The 23693-nt window shown below is 35.9% G+C and overlaps 2 protein-coding genes across 4 annotated transcripts in view; one reads left to right on the top strand and one right to left on the bottom strand.

The window, feature by feature from the left end:
- cenpp (centromere protein P) overlaps positions 1–23693 on the bottom strand; it is a 224474-nt gene that overhangs the window by 101702 nt on the left and 99079 nt on the right. The window lies entirely within an intron of this gene.
- aspn (asporin) lies at positions 512–20724 on the top strand. 3 transcript variants are annotated; one of them, XM_008105180.3, is made up of 8 exons: positions 513–729; positions 6060–6349; positions 7740–7852; positions 9620–9833; positions 12292–12402; positions 16805–16898; positions 18724–18862; positions 19579–20724. In XM_008105180.3, the coding sequence occupies exons 2-8, from the start codon at positions 6079–6081 to the stop codon at positions 19774–19776; spliced, it is 1140 nt and encodes a 379-aa protein (XP_008103387.1). In that variant the 5' UTR covers positions 513–729; positions 6060–6078; the 3' UTR covers positions 19777–20724. The 3 variants fall into 3 exon arrangements, with proteins under 3 accessions (XP_008103389.1, XP_008103387.1, XP_008103388.1); XM_008105181.3 differs by having other exon boundaries at positions 519–596; XM_008105182.3 differs by lacking the exons at positions 16805–16898; positions 18724–18862; positions 19579–20724 and adding an exon at positions 13786–16797 and having other exon boundaries at positions 512–729.

The following is a 23693-nucleotide window of genomic DNA, read 5'->3' as shown; positions in this document are numbered from 1 at the left end:
CCCCACTCTAATATATTACAATTTCCTTTTGGAGATTGCTCAGATATTTGCCATGCAATGTGTGTGTTTTTGACATTTCAGAAATATAAAATGAAGCTTCTTGCCACATACAAAACCAGTAAACCAATTCATAGGATCATGCCCAGAATTTTTTTTCATCTTGAAACCTTGTTTGTTATAATCCCCTGTAACCCTACTGCTATTCCCTTAAGCAGTATTTCTATTTGGAATAAGGTGTCTATTATTAGGTTGTTTTTCTTAAATGTGGGCATGTTTCTTCATTTATGTAAGAAACTGCAAACTGCAGATTTTTAAAAATAAGTGTGTCATTTCATATCAGAAATGGACTTGAATGAACCATATGGGGCTTGTTCTGGCTTTGTGCCATTCACTATTAGGCTTCAGATTTAACCACATCTTTTGCTTAGACGTCTAGAGCTAAGCTAGAAGTTTTGGCTGAGATACAAGGAGTGATGAAAAACACATGAGCAGTAACAAGTTTCTTAACATCATTCTTCAGTACTCAGATAGACTAATCCACAGAAGCAGTTTATTCAAGTAGCACCCAGACTGCCAGGAGCAACAGGAACTTTAAAGTAATTTTTAGAAACCATTTTACTATTTACTGCTAATTTTATACGGACTTGAATTTGAATTCCATATAGCAAAGAACTGGAATATTTTTCTCAGGTGGAATATTGTTTTAGAAGGACTTGACAGTCTTGAAAGGTATGATTTTTTTAAAAACTTTTAATAACCACCATTCTAACTTAGCAGCATGTTTTGTCATTGATAACATAATCTAATTAACTGTAATGTTTTGAAGTAAATATTAGGAGGATATATCAGCAATGTCATTAATATTTTATATTGTGGACAACAAAGGAAATACAAATATGTTCCTTTTAAACCAGTCTAGCATAGGACGGTTATTTTTTTCTGTGGGGGGAAAAAGCCTATCCTGTTTTTGGATGCTTGTGCTACAATCCTATGTATGGCTACTATTAAGTAAGCCATACTAAATACAATAGAAGTTACTTCCAGTAGACTGCATATTACTGCAAACTTGATTATTTTTGTTTCGTTGTGTTTTCAGATATTGATAACTTAATTGCTACCATACAAAGTAAAACAAAGTTTAATAAAGGAAAACAGTTCATTGACCAGCAGAAGTTCATAAAAGCATGGACTCAGTTAAAAGTACATGATCTCTGATGTTTTGATCAGAGGAAATCAACTAATTCTTCTCCAAAACAAAACAGCATTCTGAATTAAAACATGTTTAAATTTGCAATGTTATAAATTATGATTTCTGTAAGTCTATTCTCCTTTGTGTCTTGGAAGCTTACATTATTTTCTCAAAAGATGCAAGCACAAAAAGACTTAAAAGTTTGAGGAAAGAGTATGAATAGCAGGTGCCGAAGTAATGCATTGATTAAGATTCTTATTTCTTTCTATGGATTCAGTGCTGAGTAGACACTTGGAGTTACTAATGACATAAGGATTTCCCATGCTTCTCCAAAAGGAAATCAGTAGCTCATTGCTTGCCAAGTTGAATTCTTCATATACCAGACTGGCTGCCTACTGCTTCTGACTGGTATTAACAGAAGCCCCTTTAAAACATCCTTTTGTAACAATATATGATGCTTTCTTTGTGAAAATACTTCAGGGTTGTCTCTATCATGATTTTTTCCCTCCATATGTTGTAGTATGCATCCAATGGTCCACTTCCAGGAGCGGAAGGAGTTTCTCTGTTTGTAGAAGAGCTGTGTAGCCAGCAGGGGGCTTTACTAATAGAAAAGCCAGTGATTTTGTACCATTTCTTCCTCTTCCTGAAGCTCCCAGTGCCAACTTCCATAGGTTTTTGGAAGGTCTGCGAACCTTCTGGAGCAGACTGCAGGGCACATGTGGATGTGAATCACATGGGAGTGTTTCTCAGAATGAAAATCTCTATCAGTTGGATTCATTTCTTTGTAGTTAGAATATGAACATTAAGTAAATGTGTGATATTATTGCAGATATACAATCTGAACAGGCAACATGTTGAGAATACCTTAAAAGAGCAGCAGTGTAGAGTATGTGTCTGTCTACTCAATGAAAACAATGAAACACTCTAGAATTTTTAAAAAGATAGTGTTGCATCTTGCCATATTTAGGTTTACAAAGTTTGGTTTATGATTTTTTGCTTTGTGAAAATCATTAAGGCTGCCTTAAAGTATGTTCCAATGAATTAAATAGAGACTTGTGTTGCAAGTTTTGAAACAAGAATATATTACATATAAGCATTATTTGTCAAAGGTTAATCAGAAGGGAACTTTAGAGCTCTGCTTTATTCTCAAAGTAAATTATAGAACTTGGCATTATAAGAGTTCTAGCCAAGTTGGCAGCATGCACTAAAATCCCCTTTTTTCCATCGGTATCATGATTTCCTGTACCAAAGTCAGGTTTTTCAGAAGTTTTTTCCATAGAGCCAGTGGGCTTAATAAAGCCACTGTTAAGACACTATATCAACAGCACATTTTAATAACATGCAGAAACTCTGTGCACATGGGAGATTTTTCCTTGTTAGAAAAGTTAAGAAATTAAGTAAGTTTCAATATGATTCAGCTTACTGATGACATGATTTAAGACAAAGTGTTGATGTCTTAGAATATTTGGCAGTTTTAAAGAACAAGATCAGAGTTTATCAGATAGAGACTTATAGTAGACTACAGTTCTAGATTGTGAAACAGAATATACTTGAAAAACTGAAATAATTTCCCTAAAAATAATGTGCTTGCAAGCACATATAAGTGGTTCACTCATCAGAGAGTCATGATATTTGCATAAGCATTACCTGTAAAATACCAGTAGGGCTGATGGAAAGGCATCATTGTCTTAGGGAGAAAACTAAGCAATAATAATAGAGTCAACAGAATGTAACTATCAAGGGAGGAAGAATCACTTATTTTTCAGGTACAGACAGATTCCCGTTTTATGCATTATATGGGTGAAACCACTGTAGTTAAGATTATACAGCTTTCCCTTCCCTATATGTGTATATTAAATGTGGATTAAATATGAATTTCTCAGTAAGCTAACTGTAAGTATCTCCTTTCACAAAATCATGGTCAGGGGAATGGAATGGCCATGACCTCACTGCTCTTTGATGACAGGGTGGCGCCTTCATTCATAAAATATATAAAGGGAATTAAAAAGAAGTCTTCCCTGCTCAGCTAATTCTGTAGACACTGAAATAGTTAAATGGGTTGTCTAGGCAACAGACCAAAAGTGTGCCATTTAATTTAAAACAAAAGTCTACATGCTTTTTCAGACAGTCAAGCCACTTTAGATGTTCATACTAACTTGTTTAGCTGTTGAAAGGAATCAAAGAGGAAACTAAACACACTAAAATATTTGTTTTATACATTCTGGAAGGCCTTTCTGCTAAAGCATTTAGAGCCTCACAGAATAGCTCAAAGGTTTCTTCAGTGAAGGAGGGAGTAGAAATGCAGCTTCAGGTTAGATAAGGACTCAGTATCACTTAACAGAAATCTTTGAAGAGTTTGAATTTGAATATGAATGTAATCTTAGGGAGTTGTGACCATGAAGGCTTGAACTACAACACATTTCAAACACAATATTTTGTTCAACCAAAACTTTGCATGCCATTAGAAATTTAATACAATCAAACAATCACATACCTGTTTTTTATCAGCATGCTGGTGAGACACTAAATACATGAATAGATCTAGCCACCCACTTCTGCTTTCAGTATTACCTTTTAAAGGGACATACTCATATTTCAAATATGCCATCATATTTCCTGTTCCTATGTATAATTGTCAAAACTCATAGGAAGAAAATCAACACATTTGAAATGTGATATTGGGGAAGAGTACTATGGATACCATGAACTACTACAAAGACACATATTAGAACAAATCCAACATGAAGTCTCCCTAGAAACAAAGTTGACTAAACTGAGACAGTAGTATTGTGGTCATATCATGAGAAGGCATAATTTACTAGAAAATACAAAAATGATTGGTAGAGCAGAAAACATTAGAAAAAGAGAAAGAATGCATTCCAGATAGATAAGATGCAACCAAGGAAGCCACATCTGGAATCTAAAGATGCATCTACACTGCAAAATTAATGCAGTTTCACATTGTCTTAACTGTCATGGCTCAATGCTATGAAATCATGGAGGTTGTTGTTTGGTAAGTCACAAGCACTATTTAGTAGAAAAGATCAAAGCCTGTGTAAAACTACAACTCCCATGCAATGAGGGTTTATTAGAGTTGGAGGACCTATGGTTTTGCCATTCCTTTACGGGATTCATAGTGACAGATTCATTTATCATGCAAAAGGATGGAGAGTTTAGGTGCTCTGACCTCAGATATAGCAAGATCTATTTTATGTGTTTTATGTTTCATTTTGATAGCTATGATTTCCCAATGCAATATGTCTCCTCTTACATTCTTTTGGAAGACAGCTAAAAGTCATTATATTTTTCATGACCCCAGTGTTCACACTATTGTTCCTGGAAATAAGAAAGTAATTTTAAGTCATCTTGCATACTCAGGTCACTGGCTGAATGAAGAGTCCCTTCAGCATAGTTAACTGGGACTGGTGTGTTCAGTAGCTGTCCAGAGTGTTAACTACCTCCAAAATTTCAGCTCCTGATAGATAGGCATTATAGAAGCAGTCTGCTTTGCGTGATTCCATGTGATCTGCAAATATGGCTTGTGCAGCTCTGGTCCATGAGGCCACAAAGAGTCGGAAACAACTGTGTGAATGAAGAAGAAGAAGCAGCTCTGTACAAATTACTCTAAGCCCCTTCCCATACATATGGGAAAGAATCCAGACTCGTCACAGGTTTGTTGCATTTGATCTCTGATGTTGTGCATCAGTCAGCAGAAGATCAGGATGCCAATTCAGTTGTTGGGGAGGGATCCTCCCAATTACTGCCGCGACCACTAGTCTTCTCAGCTAGTGTGATGATGTTGTCATTGGCTGTCTTTCTTTCTTTCATACCTTTCTTTCCTATCTCCTCACTTACTCTTTTTTCCCCATTTGTTCTGCGGTCTTGGACAGCTGGGTTTTACAAAACAATAACTGCTGAAGGGCAGTTATTACATTCTACATTGGGAAAATAGACCTGTGTCTATGCCAGGTGATAAATGGAAAGATAGAAGAACCAACTGCAGAAAGCTTCAGTCTTCCTTGGTACTCCATTTCTGATCTAAGAATAGCTGTTGTTAACAAAAAAAAAAAAAAAAACGATAAAGAAAGATTGGAAAGGGAAACAGCAAAATTGGGATTTACCCATAAACTCTGGTGTACTGACACTGGGTTGAACAGAAACAATGGTTTCCTGGTACACTACACATATTCTAACACAAGTTAATACCCCAATGTCATGAAAGATTCCTTGGCCAGTTTATTACATCTGCTTTCAATTCCCACAATACATTCCAATATTTCCCTTCACCATTCATCATATGATCATCTAGACATCCTGGATTTAGGCAACATCTTGGTCCCTCAACGACCATTGTTAATATAGAACTTCTCATCACCATATTCACAAGTTTTGCATTTCTGTGGCTATTCACATAAACTCTCTGCCTATAAAGATCTGTTCCTAGACATCTGAGGAAGCAAAGTGTTTGTAAAAGCTTATGCTTCCAACTTTGTTCTCTCAGTCTCTAATATGGTACAAGATCCCATTGCATGCTGAAGGGCTGTATTAATCTCACATTGGCATTAAAAAAGTGTAAACAAATAATTTCTAACAAACAAACCAGATCTCCATAATTAAGTTAATATAAACATCCAACACATTCATATACAGCAATGGTTCCCAACCTTCAGGCCTCCAGGTGTTTTGGACTTCAGCTCCCGATGTTCCTAACAATTGGTAAGCTGGCTGGGATTTCAGGGAGTTAAAGTCCAAAACACCTGGAGGCCCAAAGGTTGGGAATCACTGATATATAGCAACATGCCAAATTTTAAACTATTTAAATTACAGATAGTTTCTATTGTGCATTTACAAAATTTGTATTTTGTTTTAGGACTCTGTATCCTGAAGACATGAATGAATGTGTGCTTTTCCTTCTGTTGGCTTTATGTTCTGCTAAGCCTTTCATAAGTCCTTCACACTTCAACTTTAAGAATGTAATGCTAATGGATATGGAAGACCTTGACGACGATGATGACGATGACGACGATGACAAGGATGATGACAAGGATGATGACAATTCTCTTTTTCCAACTGGACCGTCCATAATACCTTTCGACTTATTTCCAGTATGTCCTTTTGGATGTCAGTGCTACTCCAGAGTTGTCCACTGTTCTGATTTGGGTAAGACCAATAATCTACAATATTGTTGTGTGTTTTCCGGGCTGTATAGTCATGTTCCAGAAGTATTATCTCCTTATGTTTCACCCACATCTATTGCAGGCATTCTTAGAGGTTGTGAAGGTACCTCACAACCTCTGAGGATGCCTGCAATAGATGTGGGTGAAACATCATAACCCTGTGATCCCGGCCATGAAAGCCTTCAACAACAAATCTACAATATATTGTCAATGACCATTTTTGTTCAAATACAGGGATCACATGCTTATTTCTGAGACTATGTAATATACTTGTAAAACTATTTGGCAATGTTAAGAGTTTTGCCTAACAATTTTTGAGTTCCATGGGTTAATTTGCAAATCAGTCTCAATCAGTTCATTACGTTACATAATATGCGTGTAAAGACTATTTCAGTAGCCTCCACCCCCTTAGATTTCCTGGAATACCACAAAAAAACAAACATTAGTCTTGTCAAGAGATAGAAGATTCTATAGTGAAGCTCTCCATTGCATGTATATGCACATTCATACAAAAATAAACACACACAATCTATTCCAACTGTATCTGTGTATATATATATATGCACACATAACCATGAATGCTTTCATATATTTTTAAATAAAATCTCATGTTATTTTATTGGAATCAATTTTAAAAATAAATTAAAATACAGAGTTCTAAACTATTTCAATTTTTCAGAAAATGATATGTGAGATCAACTCAGTGAGCACAATAGTCTGGTCTGCCTATGTAAGAACTAGGTAGGCACATGTATATCAATCACTTTTAATTTCCCTTCGTATTTTTAAATACTGAATTCTTTTCATCATGGATGTGAAATATGGAAATAGTAGTGAATTTTGTCATATTCTTTTAAACAGAAAATCTCATGCATTTGCATCAGATACCAGTGTCCTTGGTGGCTCCAATATCTGCCAGGCAATGAATCTGCTCTGGCATTGAAAGAAATCTTTAAAAGGCTATCTGATGTGCAAAATCTATTTTGAGGTTAGCTTCACGCATGTTCACTACTTCAACTGACATGAACCCAATAGCTGAATATGTACATGCACAAAAGTCTTTGGGGTTCTTAAATTTTATATCGTCTTTATATTTGTTTTCTTGCTCTGCAAAAACAGACAGATTAGTTTCATCTTCGAAAAAGTAGAATATAATTTGGTGCACATAGAAGAATATTTAAAAATAGAGTTCTGGCATGAACAACAGGAGAGTCAATTTTTCCAATTGATATATTTTTTAGAAATTAAAGTTTGGGTTTTTTCTTTGGAACATGGACTCTTGCCAAAATTGGAACATGAACTCTTGCAGACTGAAATTATTTGTTGTTAAGAGATGCACATTTTCAGTTTTATATTTTATTCCTCATAAATAGGTCTGACTTCAATACCAAAGAATATTCCATATGACACTCGCATGATAGACCTTCAAAACAACAAAATAAAAGAAGTCAAAGAAAATGATCTCAAAGGACTCACATCATTATATGTAAGTTTGTTTTCTAACATTCATAGCATTCCTTTCAATGAAAGACTATGACAATATGTCACACTTCAGATACACTGCTGTAATATGTATAACTTGATACACATGCAGAAAGACATAGAACTGAAACATGAGGTGAAATTTATATTACACAATCAAATTTAATTGAATTTGTTTGCTTCCATGTCAATGGGATAGCAAATAAATCAGTGGAGGTATCCAAGGTGTTCAATCCCATCAGCACCTTGGATTGCGCCATTAAAGTTAAGGTTAAATCAGAGACTGCTCAACTAGTATGGGAGTCACCAGCAGTTACTGGCCTATTCATATTCTTAAAAATACTTTCCAATGATTAAATATATAAATATACCTTTTTGAAAACTTCATATGATTATAAAGCCTTGAATCTTCTGTAGGAAAGACAGAAAAAATGTGTGTGAGAGAACAAGAGTGAGACAGAAAGAGATGTGATGAAAACAAATAAATTATCAAGTGTGAAGAAAGCTCTGTTTAGATTTCTTAGATTGCATACTGACTGCATTAGACTGAGAAAAGATCTAGCTAAGAATTGGATTTACACAATACTGCTCACTCATTTAGGCAAAAGAAATGGACCAAAAATGTTGGAGCCCAAGTTCTTTCTCATATCTAGCAACAATAATTCTGTTCAGTCCCAGGTGATTTAAATAATATATCTATTCCAAAATAGGTAAAAGGAAATACTTCCCTTCATTGGTAAATTGAAGGGAAGTAAATTGACAAAATGTGTGGGAAAAGAAAAATCTAGTGAGTGGTCTGAGATAATTTGATGCCGCTGAATTGTTAAAACTGAGGAGACATAATCAGACTCTTGCCAACTGAGATTTCTGTATAAGAGTAGGATGTAAATATATCATGTGTACTTAGTTTAAAACAAAGATTACGGAATATTGGGTTGTTGTGTGTTTTCCGGGCTGTATAGTCATGTTCCAGAAGTATTCTCTCCTGACGTTTCGCCCACATCTATGGCAGGCATCCTCAGAGGTTGTGAGGTATACTCATTACGGAATACTGCTATTTTTTAAAAAAATGAAAAGCAGTATTTCCAAATTTTCAATCAATCAAGAGTATTTATTTATTTACTCTAAGCACAAACATTGCAGACCATATCATTGTGTTTTACCTCTATATAATAAAACTGGGAAAACATAGCTAGTTTTGGATTGCACAAGGCATTTAAAAAGACTCGGATTACACAGAATCAAAAAACGGTAGAGCTTGAAGGAACACCAAGGCTCATCTAGTTCAAGCTCATCAGTGTTGTTGTCCTTGTGTGCATTCAAGTCACTTCCTTTTTATGGTAACCCTAATGTGACCTTCTTGTGAGATTTCTTGGCAAGAGGGGATTTGCTTTTGCCTTCTTCTGAGGCTGAGAGATTGTGACTTGCCCCAGGTCACTCATGGCTAAATGGGGATTCAAACCATGGTCTTCAGAGTCATGGTACAATGCTGAAACCACAATACTACACTGGCTCATCAGTGTATGAATCAGAATTAAAGCCTATCAGAGAGATGGCCACCTATCCTCTCCTTAAAAACATTCAATGAAGGGAAGTATTTCCTTTTTACCTATTCTGAAATCCACAACCTGTTATCCATAGAATTCTAAAATCTTTTACACACACACAAACCAAACTGTAAGTACTTACTTTTAAAAAAAGAATATTCCTCTCCTGACCAAGGATCTTAAAAAATACATGTTCTATTTTTATGTTATCTCATTAACACTAGGCACTTGCACTGAACAACAACAAGATAACCAAGATCCACCCCAAAGCCTTTCAATCAACAAAGAAGTTGCGGCGCCTCTACTTATCTCATAATCATTTAACTGAAATTCCAGCCAATCTGCCAAAAAGTTTAGCTGAGATAAGAATTCATGATAATAAGGTTAAAAAAATACACAAAGAAGCATTTAAAGGAATGAAGTCTTTACATGTTTTGGGTAAGTATGGTATGTATGTCAAGTTGCTGTATAAAAACTGATATTTCACCCATCAGCAATGCAATGGAAATTAAAACTTAAATAAGCTCTTGATGAAGAGGAAGTAATTTTATAGCTATCTGCCAAGCGACTAGGCAGAAATTTCAAGACAGCAAGCAGCTAAATGGTGGAGCAATTCAGATCTGGAAATAGGCAATGATTATGTAATTAATAAAGTACAAATTATTTGGCAGTGCCTCTAATACTAGACCATAAACAATGTTTTACAATTAAAGAACAAAAAAGCCTAAGCCATTATACTATACTAATGTATAATAAAATGAGCATTCATCAGCTTTGTTATGAAAACTTTCTTGTTCTATTATATAGAGCATGTGACATAACTGTATCTTTAAGTTCAAGACCATCCTAGCCAGGACAGACACATTATTGCAATTCTGACAAGAGTGCATAACATGAATTTAAGTAACCCAGTATATGTATGATTACATATTTTTCTAAGAGGGTAAGGTAGGCTATTAACCAGCACAGATGGGCACAAGCCAATAAGTACCCTGTATGCTCATATGTAGGTCTAGACATGTTAGTAAAAAAAAATCAGCCCAAAATACCTACTTAGACATATCCATAAATCAATATGACTACTGTACCTTAACTCTTGGGGGGGGGGGGAGGATCCACTCCCTACTCTGAATAGATAAGATGTTACTCCATCCTGGGAGAACTGAAAAGAAGCATTGATTTCCTCTACTTTCTCCATTGTGGTGCTGCTTCTGGCCTTTTTGAATACCCGAAGCAGTATTGGTGCTTTCTCCTCTCTACAGAATGACCTTCATCTTATCCATGGGCCACGTCAAAACCCATAATTTTGGTCCACAATCCTGCCCTTGAGTTATACATGAGGTTGACTTATACATAAGTATATAAGGCAATAGTTTAACATAGGCAATTCTGGTCACATTTTGTTATTAAAATGCAAAAATCCATGTATAGTTCACCATTCTTATTTTCAAAATAAAAGAGTGCTTTCCCAGTTTTCATTCTTTTATAAGCAATTTTCACAAACAAGCTGACAGCATAGATGAGTCAACGCCATCAGGAAAGTATTAATTTGTTCAGATCAGGCATTACTCAATAAGCCAAATACATTCTTTAACAAAAGCTTAGCATGGAGGTTCAGTTTTTAAAAGAACTTGTCTAGTTTAGATGTGGGGAATCTGTGACTCTTTTCTGTCACTGAACACAAACTAGTTGAAAACTGTCAAACATTAATACATTGATATTAGCACAAAACTGCTTTTATTTATCCTTCCATAGCTAGAATAGAATTACCTCATTTTTCCATTGTTGTGGACAAAGAAAACTCTGGAAAGGCTCTGGAATATGTATATTAATAATGGGGTGCCCGCAAACTTTCAGCTACCTAAAAAGTTCTGAATAGTGTCTTTATACAAGCACATATATGCAAAGGGACCGCTGCAAAGGATAAGCAGAATCAGGAGATAAATAATACCCACCCACCTACTGGAAGCTGTCTAGAAGGATCAGACTATGGGGATAAACAGGGTTCTGGCTCATGTGGAGAGCCTCAGTGGAGATGAATCCCCCCCCTTCTCACTATGACACTTTCAATTATTTGGGATAGGGCTAGCATACCCCCTTCCTCACAAGTGCACTGCACAATCTTACCAAACAACTGAAGTGCATAAGCCTTTGGGTACTCTCCTTTTAGAGCCCTTTAAACTAGTAGCCTCTTCACATCTTGGGCAAATTACTTCTCTCAGACTTAGGGAACTGTTTGTTTTTTGAAAGGCTGGCTGAAGCTTTTGAAAGAACTGCATGCAACAAAAAGCAAGTGTTCCCTGACATTTTAGAAACTTCGATGCATCTTCATGTTTTGAATTTTGGTATTTAGGCTGTGACTTAAAAATGAATGAACTTTTAAAATGGCCTAATTGTTATATAAATAACGGAGCTCAACTTTTGTCATTAAAGCTCTCTTAGGCCCCATCTGCACTGACCATTTAATGCCGTTTCAAACTGGTATTGAAGAAAGTGGTTTTGTTGTGCAGATGATTTACACAGAAAATCCTGGAACCAGTTTGAGGCCCAGATGCTGATGACACAAACCAGAATGCTGATGATATTAAGGGATTTCTTTCACACACTTTTTGGGGAGTTTGTTGTTTGGCTGCTGCAAGTTGGATGCTAGCTTCAAATGCATTAAATGGTCAGTACAGAGGGGGTCCAAGATATGGACCATTTACTTCTACCCAGAAGTATATAGAAAGTAGTGCTTCCAAAAAAATAAAATCATGGCACATTGTGCATTTTTTTTAAACCATGTATTTAATTTTTAAAAACCCATGTCTGCACATATCATACCATGAGAAAGAAGAAGCCCTAAAAACTTCAGATATGTGAACCATCAATATTATAAAATACTTTATTTTGGCAGAAATGAGTGCAAACCCTCTTGATAATGAAGGAATAGAACCTGGAGCTTTTGAAGGTGTGACAGCATTTCACATAAGAATTGCCGAAGCTAAATTAACATCTATTCCTAAAGGTATAGTATCTTTTTTATTTTTTTAAATCAAATGTTTTAAACATTTTTTATCATACTGCTTTTCATTATGGTCATTATGTTGATGAATTCAAGATCAATGTGATCTATTTGTGAAATAACACATACAAATTTAATGCAAACATTAATGTCTTGTAATTCAGATACGCAAGCCAGTGACTATACCACAAACTGGCAAAAACATATGTAGATGGGCAGACAGTAATAGGGGGAACAGATTTACACATTTACCTTATTCATCATTATTATTATTATTATTATTATTATTATTATTATTATTATTATTATACTCCACTTTATCTCTCCCAAGGCACAGTTAAAGTTAAGGCACAGTTAAAGTTAGTGTAACAACTGCGCTTCTTCCTGTAGAAGTTGGATTTTACCATGGTGGTGTATGCCTTGGTTACATCCTGTTCAGATTACTATAATACGCAGGGCTGCCCTTGACTAGTGCTCAGAAACTCCAGTTAGTCCAAAGAGCTGCAGCCAGGTTGGTAATTGGTGCTTGCTACAGGGAGCATATAGCCCCTGGGTTCAGAGCTGAATCCAGGAATAACCCCAGATGGCAAACTTGCATTTTCGGGGAGAGTGTAAGCCCATCTAACACAGACTGAATCCCTATTCCCAGATCTTTCTTTTGACCGAGAAGAATTATCTCTGTTCTTGTCTAAGCTGTACCTCCTATTCCAGACCATTAAAGCAGCCAGGCATTGGTTTAGCACAGAAACAAATTTCCTTAGAATTAGGTGAAAAGGTGTATTTGATTGAAAAGGATGTGTATGCCACAAAGTACAGAAAAGTGACATTCATTATCATAGGTACACAAATGAATAGAAATAAAGACAAAGGTTTAGCTGAAAAAATATATAATGAAATAGAAAAATTGTACAATTTTTTAAAAATGCTGGTCATTTCTTAACCGAAGTTTACAGAGGAGCCAATGTGAAGATGTATAACAATTTACTAAGAGCTTGTCTACACTGGCCCTATACCCAGTGCTGACAAGAAGTCAGAGGACAATCAGAGGAACTCCAGAGACCTACTGTCAGCAATGTGGGGGCACAATTTGCTAACCCAGATTCATCCTATATTAGGACAATATCACCATAAACTTCAGTAGGCCTAAGCATTTCTAACTCTCTTTTGGATTTCATCCATAAAGGATGTAATTTTTAGAGTGCTAACATCTTAACAAATTTTCCTAGAAAAACATGTAATTGATATGGTTCTTTACCTATCTAAGAGAAAATGGTAGCAGATGCATCTGAATAAAGATTGTAAGTTTTAGAATACAAACTGTCTTACAACTCACAACTCACAGTTGGCCTAAATCCAATCTTGAACACTTCTCCCCTTCCTTTCTAGAGCCTTTGGTCCTGTCCAGAGGATATTCCATCTCTGCAAAACACGATTTGGGGTCTATGGGGAGTGCAGTGGGAAGAACAAAGCACCCCCCCTCCCAATTCCATTGATGCAAATATACCACACTGGATTTTGATGATAAAATGCTCTTTCCTAATTTCCCAATTTATGACCAGCAAAGCACACTACTACCCACATTAGAAAAACATAAGTAGAACTGGAATGCTAAGGACATTCTTTGGTGTTTTCATCCTGGTGTTGCCAGAGCTAATAGCTGTGGAGATTTAATTTTCCTAAGCCGCAATGAAAACCAAAGGCATGCTTGAGGTCATGGTACAGTACAGAAAGCAGATAAATGAAAATAATAAACACCAAGACTTGAGATGTAGTAATGTTCAATGTCTTCCATTATCAAGCACACCACAGAAACAACTTTTGGGTTATTTGCTGAACACAGTTGCCAACTATTCTGAGGTACTGGTGTTCCCTTAGATTTAACTTGGAAAATGATTCTGCAAATCAGCATTAAAGGGGCACAACAAGAACACTATTATACTTACAATTTTCCATAGCTCATACTGTCAAAACATCCCTGACAATCATAAAACTGTAACTGCTTCGTCCTTTGGAAAAATCCTGCACATGGTGATGATTATCACATATTTTATTAGAAAAGAAAGAAAGAAACTGAACACCAATTGCTGAGAAATTCTTTATAACTTCCTTGCTTTTGCAGATTTTAGGAAGCACTAGTTGAAAGATTAAAACCTAAAGGATATATACAATGAAATTGAAAAGCTAGACAGACCAATGGAGTAACTTGGTAAATATTGGGTCCTGAGGATACAGTACTGCTGTGGTGAAATTTATTGGCAGAAGTGGCATCTCTATATTTAGTATTTATCTAGGATAAGCACCACATGCCCAGGTGATCGGTGATCCCTGTTACAAATATAACATTCATGTTTGAGGCAGTTGATGCTGTGTGTGCAAGCAGGGCTTCCACATTTTCACATATACTGTTGTTGAGCCAGGCATCTCCTTCCTGTAGAAGGTCATGGGGGACTTTGTCAAAGGCCTTACTGAAATCAAGATAGTCTACATCCACAGCATTCCCTACAACTACCAAGCTTTGTAACTATTGAAAAAAGAGATCAGATTAGTCTGGCATGACTTGTTTTTGATAAATCCGTGTTAACAATTAGCAATTTCTGCATTTATTTCTAAGTGTTTGCAGACCACTTCCTTAATGATCTTTTCCAGAATCTTTCCTGGTATTGACATGAGGCTGAACACATGGTAATTACTTGGGTCCTCGTTTTTTCCTTTGAAGTTAGGGACTACATTTGCCCTCTTCCAGTCTTCTGGGACTTCTCCTGTTCTCCAAGAATCCTCAAAGATAATTGCCAGTGGTTCTGAAACAATTTCTGCCAGTTCCTTCAATACTCTTGGATGTAGTTCATCTGGCCCTGGAGACTTGAATTCATTTAGAGTAGCCAGGTATTCCTGGACTACTTATTTACCTGTTTTGGGTCGCATTTCCCATATTATCTCTTTGGCTTCATACTAGTCAGGGTGAACACCAATCACTTTTTGGGAGAAGACTGAGGCAAAGGTGTTGAGCAGCTCTGCATTTTCCCTTTCCCGTTAGCATTTCACTACCTTATCCACACAGAGACCCTACCATTTCCTTTTTCTTCCTTTTTCTACTGACATAACAAGCCTGAGTTCATTTTGCCTTAGTCTTAAGAACCTTTTCCCTATACGTATTGGTTATTTATTTGAATTCCTCTTTGGTGATTTCCCCTGTTCCATTTCTTACGCAGATCTCTTCTAAATCTTAGCTCAGTTAAAAATTCTCTGGATATCTATTCTGATTGTTATACACTTCTATTTTTTCTCTTTGCTGGCACTGTTTGCAATTGGGCCTTCAATATCTCACTTTTAAGAAACTCACATTCATCATTAACTCCCTTCTCTTTTAGTATTCCTGTCCATGGAATCACACTCAGTATTTACTTAAATTTCCTGAAGTCAGCTCCCCTAAAGTCTAGAATGCATGTGTGACTTCTCTTAGTCTCACCCTTCCTTTGTATCGCAAACTCCAGGAGCACATGGTCACTCCCACCTGAGGATCCCACTTTTACTCCACTGACCAGATCCTCACTGTTGTTTAGGATCAGATGCAGAATAGCAGATTCCCTTGCTGCCTCTTCTACCTTATGGAAATAAAATTGCAAGGCAAATGAGAAATTTGTTGGACTTTGTACTTTTGGCAAAGTTTGTATTTCAACAAATATCAGAGTAGTTGAAATCCCCCATTACTACTATATCTCTTTCTTCATATTTGGTCATCTGGTCAAGGAAGGCTTCATCCACTTCTTCCATCTGGCTTGGAGCTCTGTAGTAAAACCCACAACTACATCTTTTTTCAGTCTTTGTTCCCTTAATTTTTATCTAGATGCTCTCAACCTGGTTTCCAGGATTGAAGCCTTGCATCTCTTCACGTGCGTAAGTATTTTAAACATATAATCCTATTCCACCCCCTCTCCTGTTTGGTCTATTTCTCTGAAATAGGTTGTACCTCTCCATTGCTACATTCCAATTATAGGATTCCTCCCACCAGGTTTCAGTTATGCGTATTACATGTTATGTGTATTACTAAGAGTTCCAGCTCATCTTGTTTATTTCCCATGCTCTAGGCGTTAGTGTAAAGACATCTAAGCCCATGGGGCATTCCCTTTAGCTGTTTGTTTGAGATTATTGTCCTCTCACTGCTTGGTACTTGTTGTGTTTGTCCAACCTTCTCTTTAGCCTTTTGTCTGTTCATTCCAGGCCTTGATAAACAACTGTTCCCAAGGATAATGCCACTCTCCCCCACACAACCTAGTTCAAAGTCCGCCTGATTAGGATTGCCAGTCTCTGATCAGTCTCTGATATTATTCCAACACACCTAGTAGTATAAGAATGGTTGAATATGTGTTTAATTTTATAACCTTGCTTTTTATAATCTTCTTAACAGGGCTGCCATCTAGCCTACTGGAACTCCACTTAGATGACAACAAAATTTCTGCAATTGAGCTTGAGGATTTTATTCGCTATAAAAATCTTCAAAGGTAAAATATTTTCTTCATGTTTAAAAATGATGCAGTGATCAGAACAAATAATATCGTAACATTATTAGCTCATACAGAGCATTTTCATGCTACCTAAGACAAACGTTTCTCTTTTGTCATTGTTCCCTGATCCAATGAGGTTTATTTCTACAATATGTCAATCCATGGATCTAACTAAGTTAAACAGTGAGTTTTGAATCCTCAATTTTCACGGAAATTATTACTGATTTTGTTTGTTAAGGAAAATAATCCAGCTGCTCTGGTAGTGGATGCTTAGAACCAGATATAGACTATGTGATGAATCCGAAGACATTATGATGAAGTGAAAAAAAGAAAACTACGTAGATCATAAGCAAATGAAGTGTTTTGTAGTCCTTTGCAAATCATATGTAGAATCATTTTACAATACATAACGGATTTTCTTTTCTTGACATAAGAAATGTTGTTTAACAGTCTTCAATTGACATTAAGCAAAAGATTGAGGGTATGTGGGGGAAGACTAACTGTACATTTTCCAGCAGTCCCTATGTTGATTCAGTAAAGGGAATATTGAAAGATTCAATGTGGATGTGATAACTGTGGCCAATATTAATGAAACAGCATTTTAAAAAAATCCAGCTTGAGTATTTGGAATATATTACCAAATGCAACTTCTGCAATTATAGCTATGGCTGAAGCACCAACAATAATTTCAACATTCAATATAATCAAATTAGAGTGTTTTGGAAGTTAGTAGTGTCAGCAAAGTAAGGAGGAGAGCTGATAAGTTACCATCAACCGAACAAATATTATCTGGAAAGGGCAGCATATCAAGCTAAACACAACTGGAGGGACCAATGTTAGTCATAACTAACTAAAAGGGCCGGGCTGTGGCGCAGCTGATTAGTAGCCAGCTGCAATAAATCACTACTGATCGAGAGGTCATGAGTTCGAAGCCCGGGTCGGATTAAGTGCCTGACCATTAAATAGCCCCAGCTTGTTGTTTACCTAAGTAACCCGAAAGACAGTAGCATCTGTCAAGTAGGAAATTTAGGGACCACTTATGCGGGGAGGCTAATTTAACTAATTTATGTCACCATAAAAATGTCCAGCAGCGTGTGTGCCGGAAGATGAGGAACTTGGTGGATAATGAAGCAGCAGCTCCCCCTGTGGCCGGAATCGAGGATACCCTCATGAAGTCAGAAACTGGAAAAAATCTTAAATAGCCTCTGTGTCTCCGTCTGTGTGTGTCATATGTCTAATGGCATTGAATGTTTGCCATGTATATGTACATTGTGATCCGCCCTGAGTCCCCTTCGAGGTGAGAAGGGCGGAATATAAATACTGTAAATAAATAAATAAATAAAATAACTGGCATATTACTGATTCTTTATATTACTCTTCTGATAGCCATATATAAAAATGACCATTACTTGTCACTGGCTTTACATCTAAGATTGTGCATATTGATCTGAAGCACATGTTCATCGAGTTTCATAACTGTATCATAAAAGGCACAATGAAGCAGGATGTACTACCTTCAACTGCTGCTACACATAATAAAATTGAATTCTATTGTAACAAGAAATAATACTAGAAGAAAGTCTGATAGATGCCGAGTGGAAGAAAGGATGACAATATATCTTCAGTAGTTTTCTATTGGGGCCAGAATAAATTTAAAGAGAATCCTTCAAATTCTGTAAATTAAAAATGTTCCTGGGCCTACTTGTATTAAGGAACTAGTGAGATATTTATAGAACTTTCTTTATGTCAATTTGGTCCCAAGTGTTATCATAAAATACCTTGTGTCACCTACTTTAATAGCAATGTATTAATTTATCTCTAGATTGGGACTGGGAAACAACAAAATTAAAGAAATTGAAAATGGAAGCTTTTCTAGTATACCAAACATACGAGAAATACACCTAGAAAAGAACAAACTGAAGAAAGTGCCTTCTGATCTTCCAAACTTGAAATATCTGCAGGTAATACACATTTTAGCTTTTAAAATCCTGTTCTCTCTTAGCCTTGTTTTTATATAGAAAAAGCCAGCACCTGTGGCCCTTCAGGTGTTTGGGACCAGCCAGCTTGTCCAATGATGAGGAATTCTGGGAGCTGAAGTCCAAAACACCTGGAGACCTTGTACAGGCTGGTATAGAACATATATAACTTGTTATTGTATATATATTTTTCTACCCATTATAGCTATAATATGGGGGCTATAAGAATATTTAGCACTAATTTTACAACCTTCTCAGAATATAGTGTAATGTAAAATATGTATTCTTCGAGATTCATATGCAAAAATAGCAAAAACATGATTCAGAACATACCCAGTATTAGTATTATACTGTCTGATTCCCTAGGAATGGCTATGTTTCCAAAGTTCTCCTCGTTTCCTCTGTCTCACAGTCGTCCCGCTGCCCACACACACATTTGGTTGTCATTTCAATACTATGATCAGTGATACATCTGTATCAGTGTCATCATTATCTTTGTGGCTTGGCAACCAGTTTGTAATGAAATTACACTCTACATATTAGCTTTAGAAGTTTCATATCTTTATTTCTATGCACGTTTATCTGAGAAGATTAGTCTGCACATTTCTCACATTTTTAAGGAGAAAGCTACATCTGTGTCATTCTTTTTATGTATTATATGCAGATTTTGTTTGATTTGTTTTTCTTTTGTCCTCCTACAGGTAGCCTTCCTTCATTCAAATAGTATTTCCAAAGTGGGAGTGAATGATTTTTGTCCAACAGGAGGAAGACTGAAGAAGACATTATACAGTGGCATTAGCTTATTCAACAATCCTGTAAAATACTGGGATATCCAACCCGGAACATTTCGCTGTATATTAAATAGAAACAGTGTGCAGATTGGAAACTATGGAAAATAAGATTGCATATCCAGAATATAATTGAAGCAGAAAAGTTAAACCCAGCTTTAGAATACTTGAAATCTGAAGATGCACAATTTTATACCATCCAATAGCTTTAGAAAATACCTACAATTACTTCAAAACCTTTAAAGCTCTTCTGATTTATTATTTTAAATGTACAAATCATGTTATTAAGCAAACATTTTAGAATAAAAACCTTCCGGGAGACTATCATTCATCATTTCCTATTGTTGTTGCCCAAGCTAAACTGGCTAAGAAGAAACTTTAAAAGGTACTGTATTATTAATTTGACAATCTAGTACACAACTCAGATTAGATAATATTTAAGTAATTGTTGTAAAGTGAAAGGCACGACTGATATTGTACACTTAGTAGCCTCAATGCCTTAAATATTTATTCATGCATTTTACCTCTAAAATTGTATGCTTTTTTAAAAATAACAAAAGTATGTATGGGCTAAATGTTAACCATGTAGAAATCCTATAGTAGTTTGTTGTTGCCATTATAGATAGTATGATTACATTTTTGCAGGGCCAGTATAAATATACTGTTTTGATGTATACTGTAAAAATAATCTACTTCAAATGATAAACTGGGACATAATGCAAAGACCTGTGGTCAGATGAGCTTTGTGCTGTATTGCAAACGGATTCTGAACATGTGCACAATTACCCTGGTTATAGAGGAAGATGCCGCTAAATGCACAGAACCGTGTGCAATTATTAAAGCCACTGAACTGCAGCCATCATATCTTGATCTAGTACATCACATGAAGAATCTAACCTACATATAATGCAGAGTATTACTTCATAGTTCAGTAAGTAAATGATAGTAATGTATAAAAAGGCAACTGCATATTTAATGCACATGTCTTATTTAACTGTAAGTTAAGAGAACCAAAAGCTATACATTATGGCTGATTAAAAATAAATGACTGAAAACTTTGCCTATTGTCATTCTGTTGTTCTTCAGTTTTAGTTACATACGCAGAAATATCCACATAGACTTATATTCCATCTGTGAGAGCACTCTTATAGCAGAGTTTCATTCAGAGGCTCCTTCCACAAATAGAAAACACGGAGAAGCATATTGTTTTCTTCTCATCCTACCCCTTAGATCCCTAACATTCTAATTCAGAGGATGGGCAGATTCTCTGGAACAAAGAAGGTTGATACTAGAATGGGAAAACAGAAGGAACACCACCTCCCATCTTTTGCCCTTTTGTTGACTAAAGTAGCTCTACACACCTGAGAATAAACAATGTACAGTGGAGTTTCACTTATCCAACATAAACGGGCCGCAGAATGTTGGAAAGCAAAAATGTTGGATAATAAGGAGGGATTAAGGAAAAGCCTATTAAACATCGAATTATGTTATGATTTTACAAATTAAGCACCAAAGCATCATGTTTTACAACAAATCAACAGAAAAAGCAGTTCAATACACAATAACATTATGTAGTAATGTTATTTACTAATTTAGCACCAAAACCTCGCAATGTATTGAAAACATTGACTACAAAAACATTGGCTACTAACAAATTGACTACAAATAAACATAGAATTGCATAGAATGAACTTACAATAACAACATTGTCAGAAATTAAATGTGTAAAAAGTTCAGTCCTTGCTACCTAGAGAAACAGCTGTGGATCCGGGCAGAAGGCAGACAGCGTTGGATAGTTCAGAATGTTGGATAAGCAAATGTTGGATAAGTGAGATTCTACTGTAGTTCTAAATGAGAATGACAAGTGTTGGGCTTTAATTTTTTTTCTCAACATTCCAAGAAACTTGGTTATCATCAAAAAGAGTAAAGTGATAACTGTGTATAAAGTTACTATATTTCTTTTTCCTATTACAAACTAAGGCAGTCTGATATCTAATATTACGACTATTCAATATTGTTAAAAAAATGCAAAGTTCAAGTAGCTGCCACCATAGGAGGGAAGAAATGAGACATAGCTCCAAAATCAAGATTTTCTATAGAAAGCCAATCATCAGGGCTATTAACTAGCAAAATAACTTTGCTGAACAATTTAATGTCTCAGTACAGATACTAATCCCTTAGTGAAGCACAGCGGACACCGATTTGGGCTAGAGTTTGACAAATTTGACACTGAAGCTGGAATATTGTGCTAAATAGAAAGCAGAAAGCTTTGTGGAATGAATGTAATGGAAAACACTGGTACTGACTGGTTCTGGGTATAACATCAGCCTAACTATAAAGATAAGTGAGTATGAATAGGTGCCCCAAAGGATACTAGTTGAGGCAAGCAGAATGTCATATAATCGATCTGGAGGATATAGAAAATGCCTAGAGAAATGTTCTCTCTATGCCTCCAGTGTGACTGCTAGAAATTTACCATATAATTGGCTGGAAGTATTCTCTCTAGGCATTTTCTAAGTCTTCCTTTGCAATTTCAGAATATGTTCTGGTCAGAATCCCAAGACATCATTCAGTTCAGGAAAGAAAAATGGGGTTTTATGCTAAAATTGTATTATGCGGTGGAACTTAATACAAATCCCTTGTGTACTATGAGCCTACTGTGCAGTGACCACCTCTTTACTGGCTGGATGAGAGTTGTCAGCTGACTGGGAAGAGAAAGATATAAAAGAGGCCAAAAAGAGATAGAATCGAGGTGACCAAGTTGGAGGTGGCCTCCTCCACAAACGTCACTCTTATGCAGCAAACTACAGTAAGCTAAATAGATATTTTTGTCAGTAGAATAGATATTTCCGTGAGGTATGATGTGATGTGTGTGTCAAATTGATCAAATTGATAAGAAATACTCTAAGCAGTGCTGGAGGGGCTGCCAGGAAAATGGTACATATATACATATGTGGTGGTCCTGTAAATATGTTCAAAAATTTTGGGAGAATGTTTTTAAAGAAATAAAGGGAATCACCAAAACAGAAATAATAGGAACGCCTGAAATAGCACTGTTGTCATTTATGGATAATATTCAAGTATCAAAAGAGTTAAAGGAACTAATCGCCAACTTGCTAACAGCAGCAAGATTGTTAATAGCCAAAAAATGGAAAGGTAGTGAGGAGTGCCAATTGGAAGAATGGTATAAGGAGATTTGGGATATTGCGATAAATGATAAATTGACATGTAAGATTAAAACTAAAAGAGGGATATTAAAAAAGGATGATTTTGGGAAGATATGGGGAAAATTTATAGAGTTTGTATATGTAGAAGGTAAGGGGAAAAAACCTGTAAAAGAAACAATGGAATTTTGGAAATAAATATTGTAACTGGCTGGTCTGGGGTGAAGGGATAGCACTAGGTGAGGGGTAATAAAAGGTAAATAATATGAGTATGTAATATAGAGAGTGAAAATACTATATGAGCTTGATATATATAACTCTGTATTGCAAATTTGTTTAAGAATGTATAAGTTTCAATAAATAAAATAATTTTTTAAAAAAGAATAGATATTTCCTACTATGCTTATACTGGATGCTGAAACACCTCAGAGATATTAATTCCCGGGACATCTATGTGTTCCTGGACCAATATTGTTTACAGAAGTAATATTCCTCTATATATACATAATTGCTAAGGGAATGAAGGTAACATAAATATTTAGTCCTTATGAAAGTAGAATACTTTATTTGCCATGCACAGTATTCATATGTGTATGAAACCTTACGTGCAATATATTGTAATGAAACAATGTATCTATTTATTGAAAAGTCTATCCCTAAGGAGAGTATGTTTGTACAGACAGTTCCCGAGTTACAAACATCCAACTTACAAACTACTCATAGTTAAGAACGGGAGAGAGACAACAGGAAGTGAGAGAAAGCTACCCCTCGGAAGGGAAATTCACTCCTGAAAGAATTACCATGGGGGAAAAATGTGTTGTAGCCCAGCCTGAGATTGGCCCCATTCAGCCGGTTATTGTCCCT

The sequence above is a fragment of the Anolis carolinensis genome, chromosome 2, assembly GCF_035594765.1.
Source record: "Anolis carolinensis isolate JA03-04 chromosome 2, rAnoCar3.1.pri, whole genome shotgun sequence".
NCBI classification, from domain to species: Eukaryota; Metazoa; Chordata; class Lepidosauria; order Squamata; family Dactyloidae; genus Anolis; species Anolis carolinensis.
The sequence above is the reverse complement of the archived record's forward strand: the minus strand, read 5'-3'. Positions and strand labels throughout refer to the sequence as shown.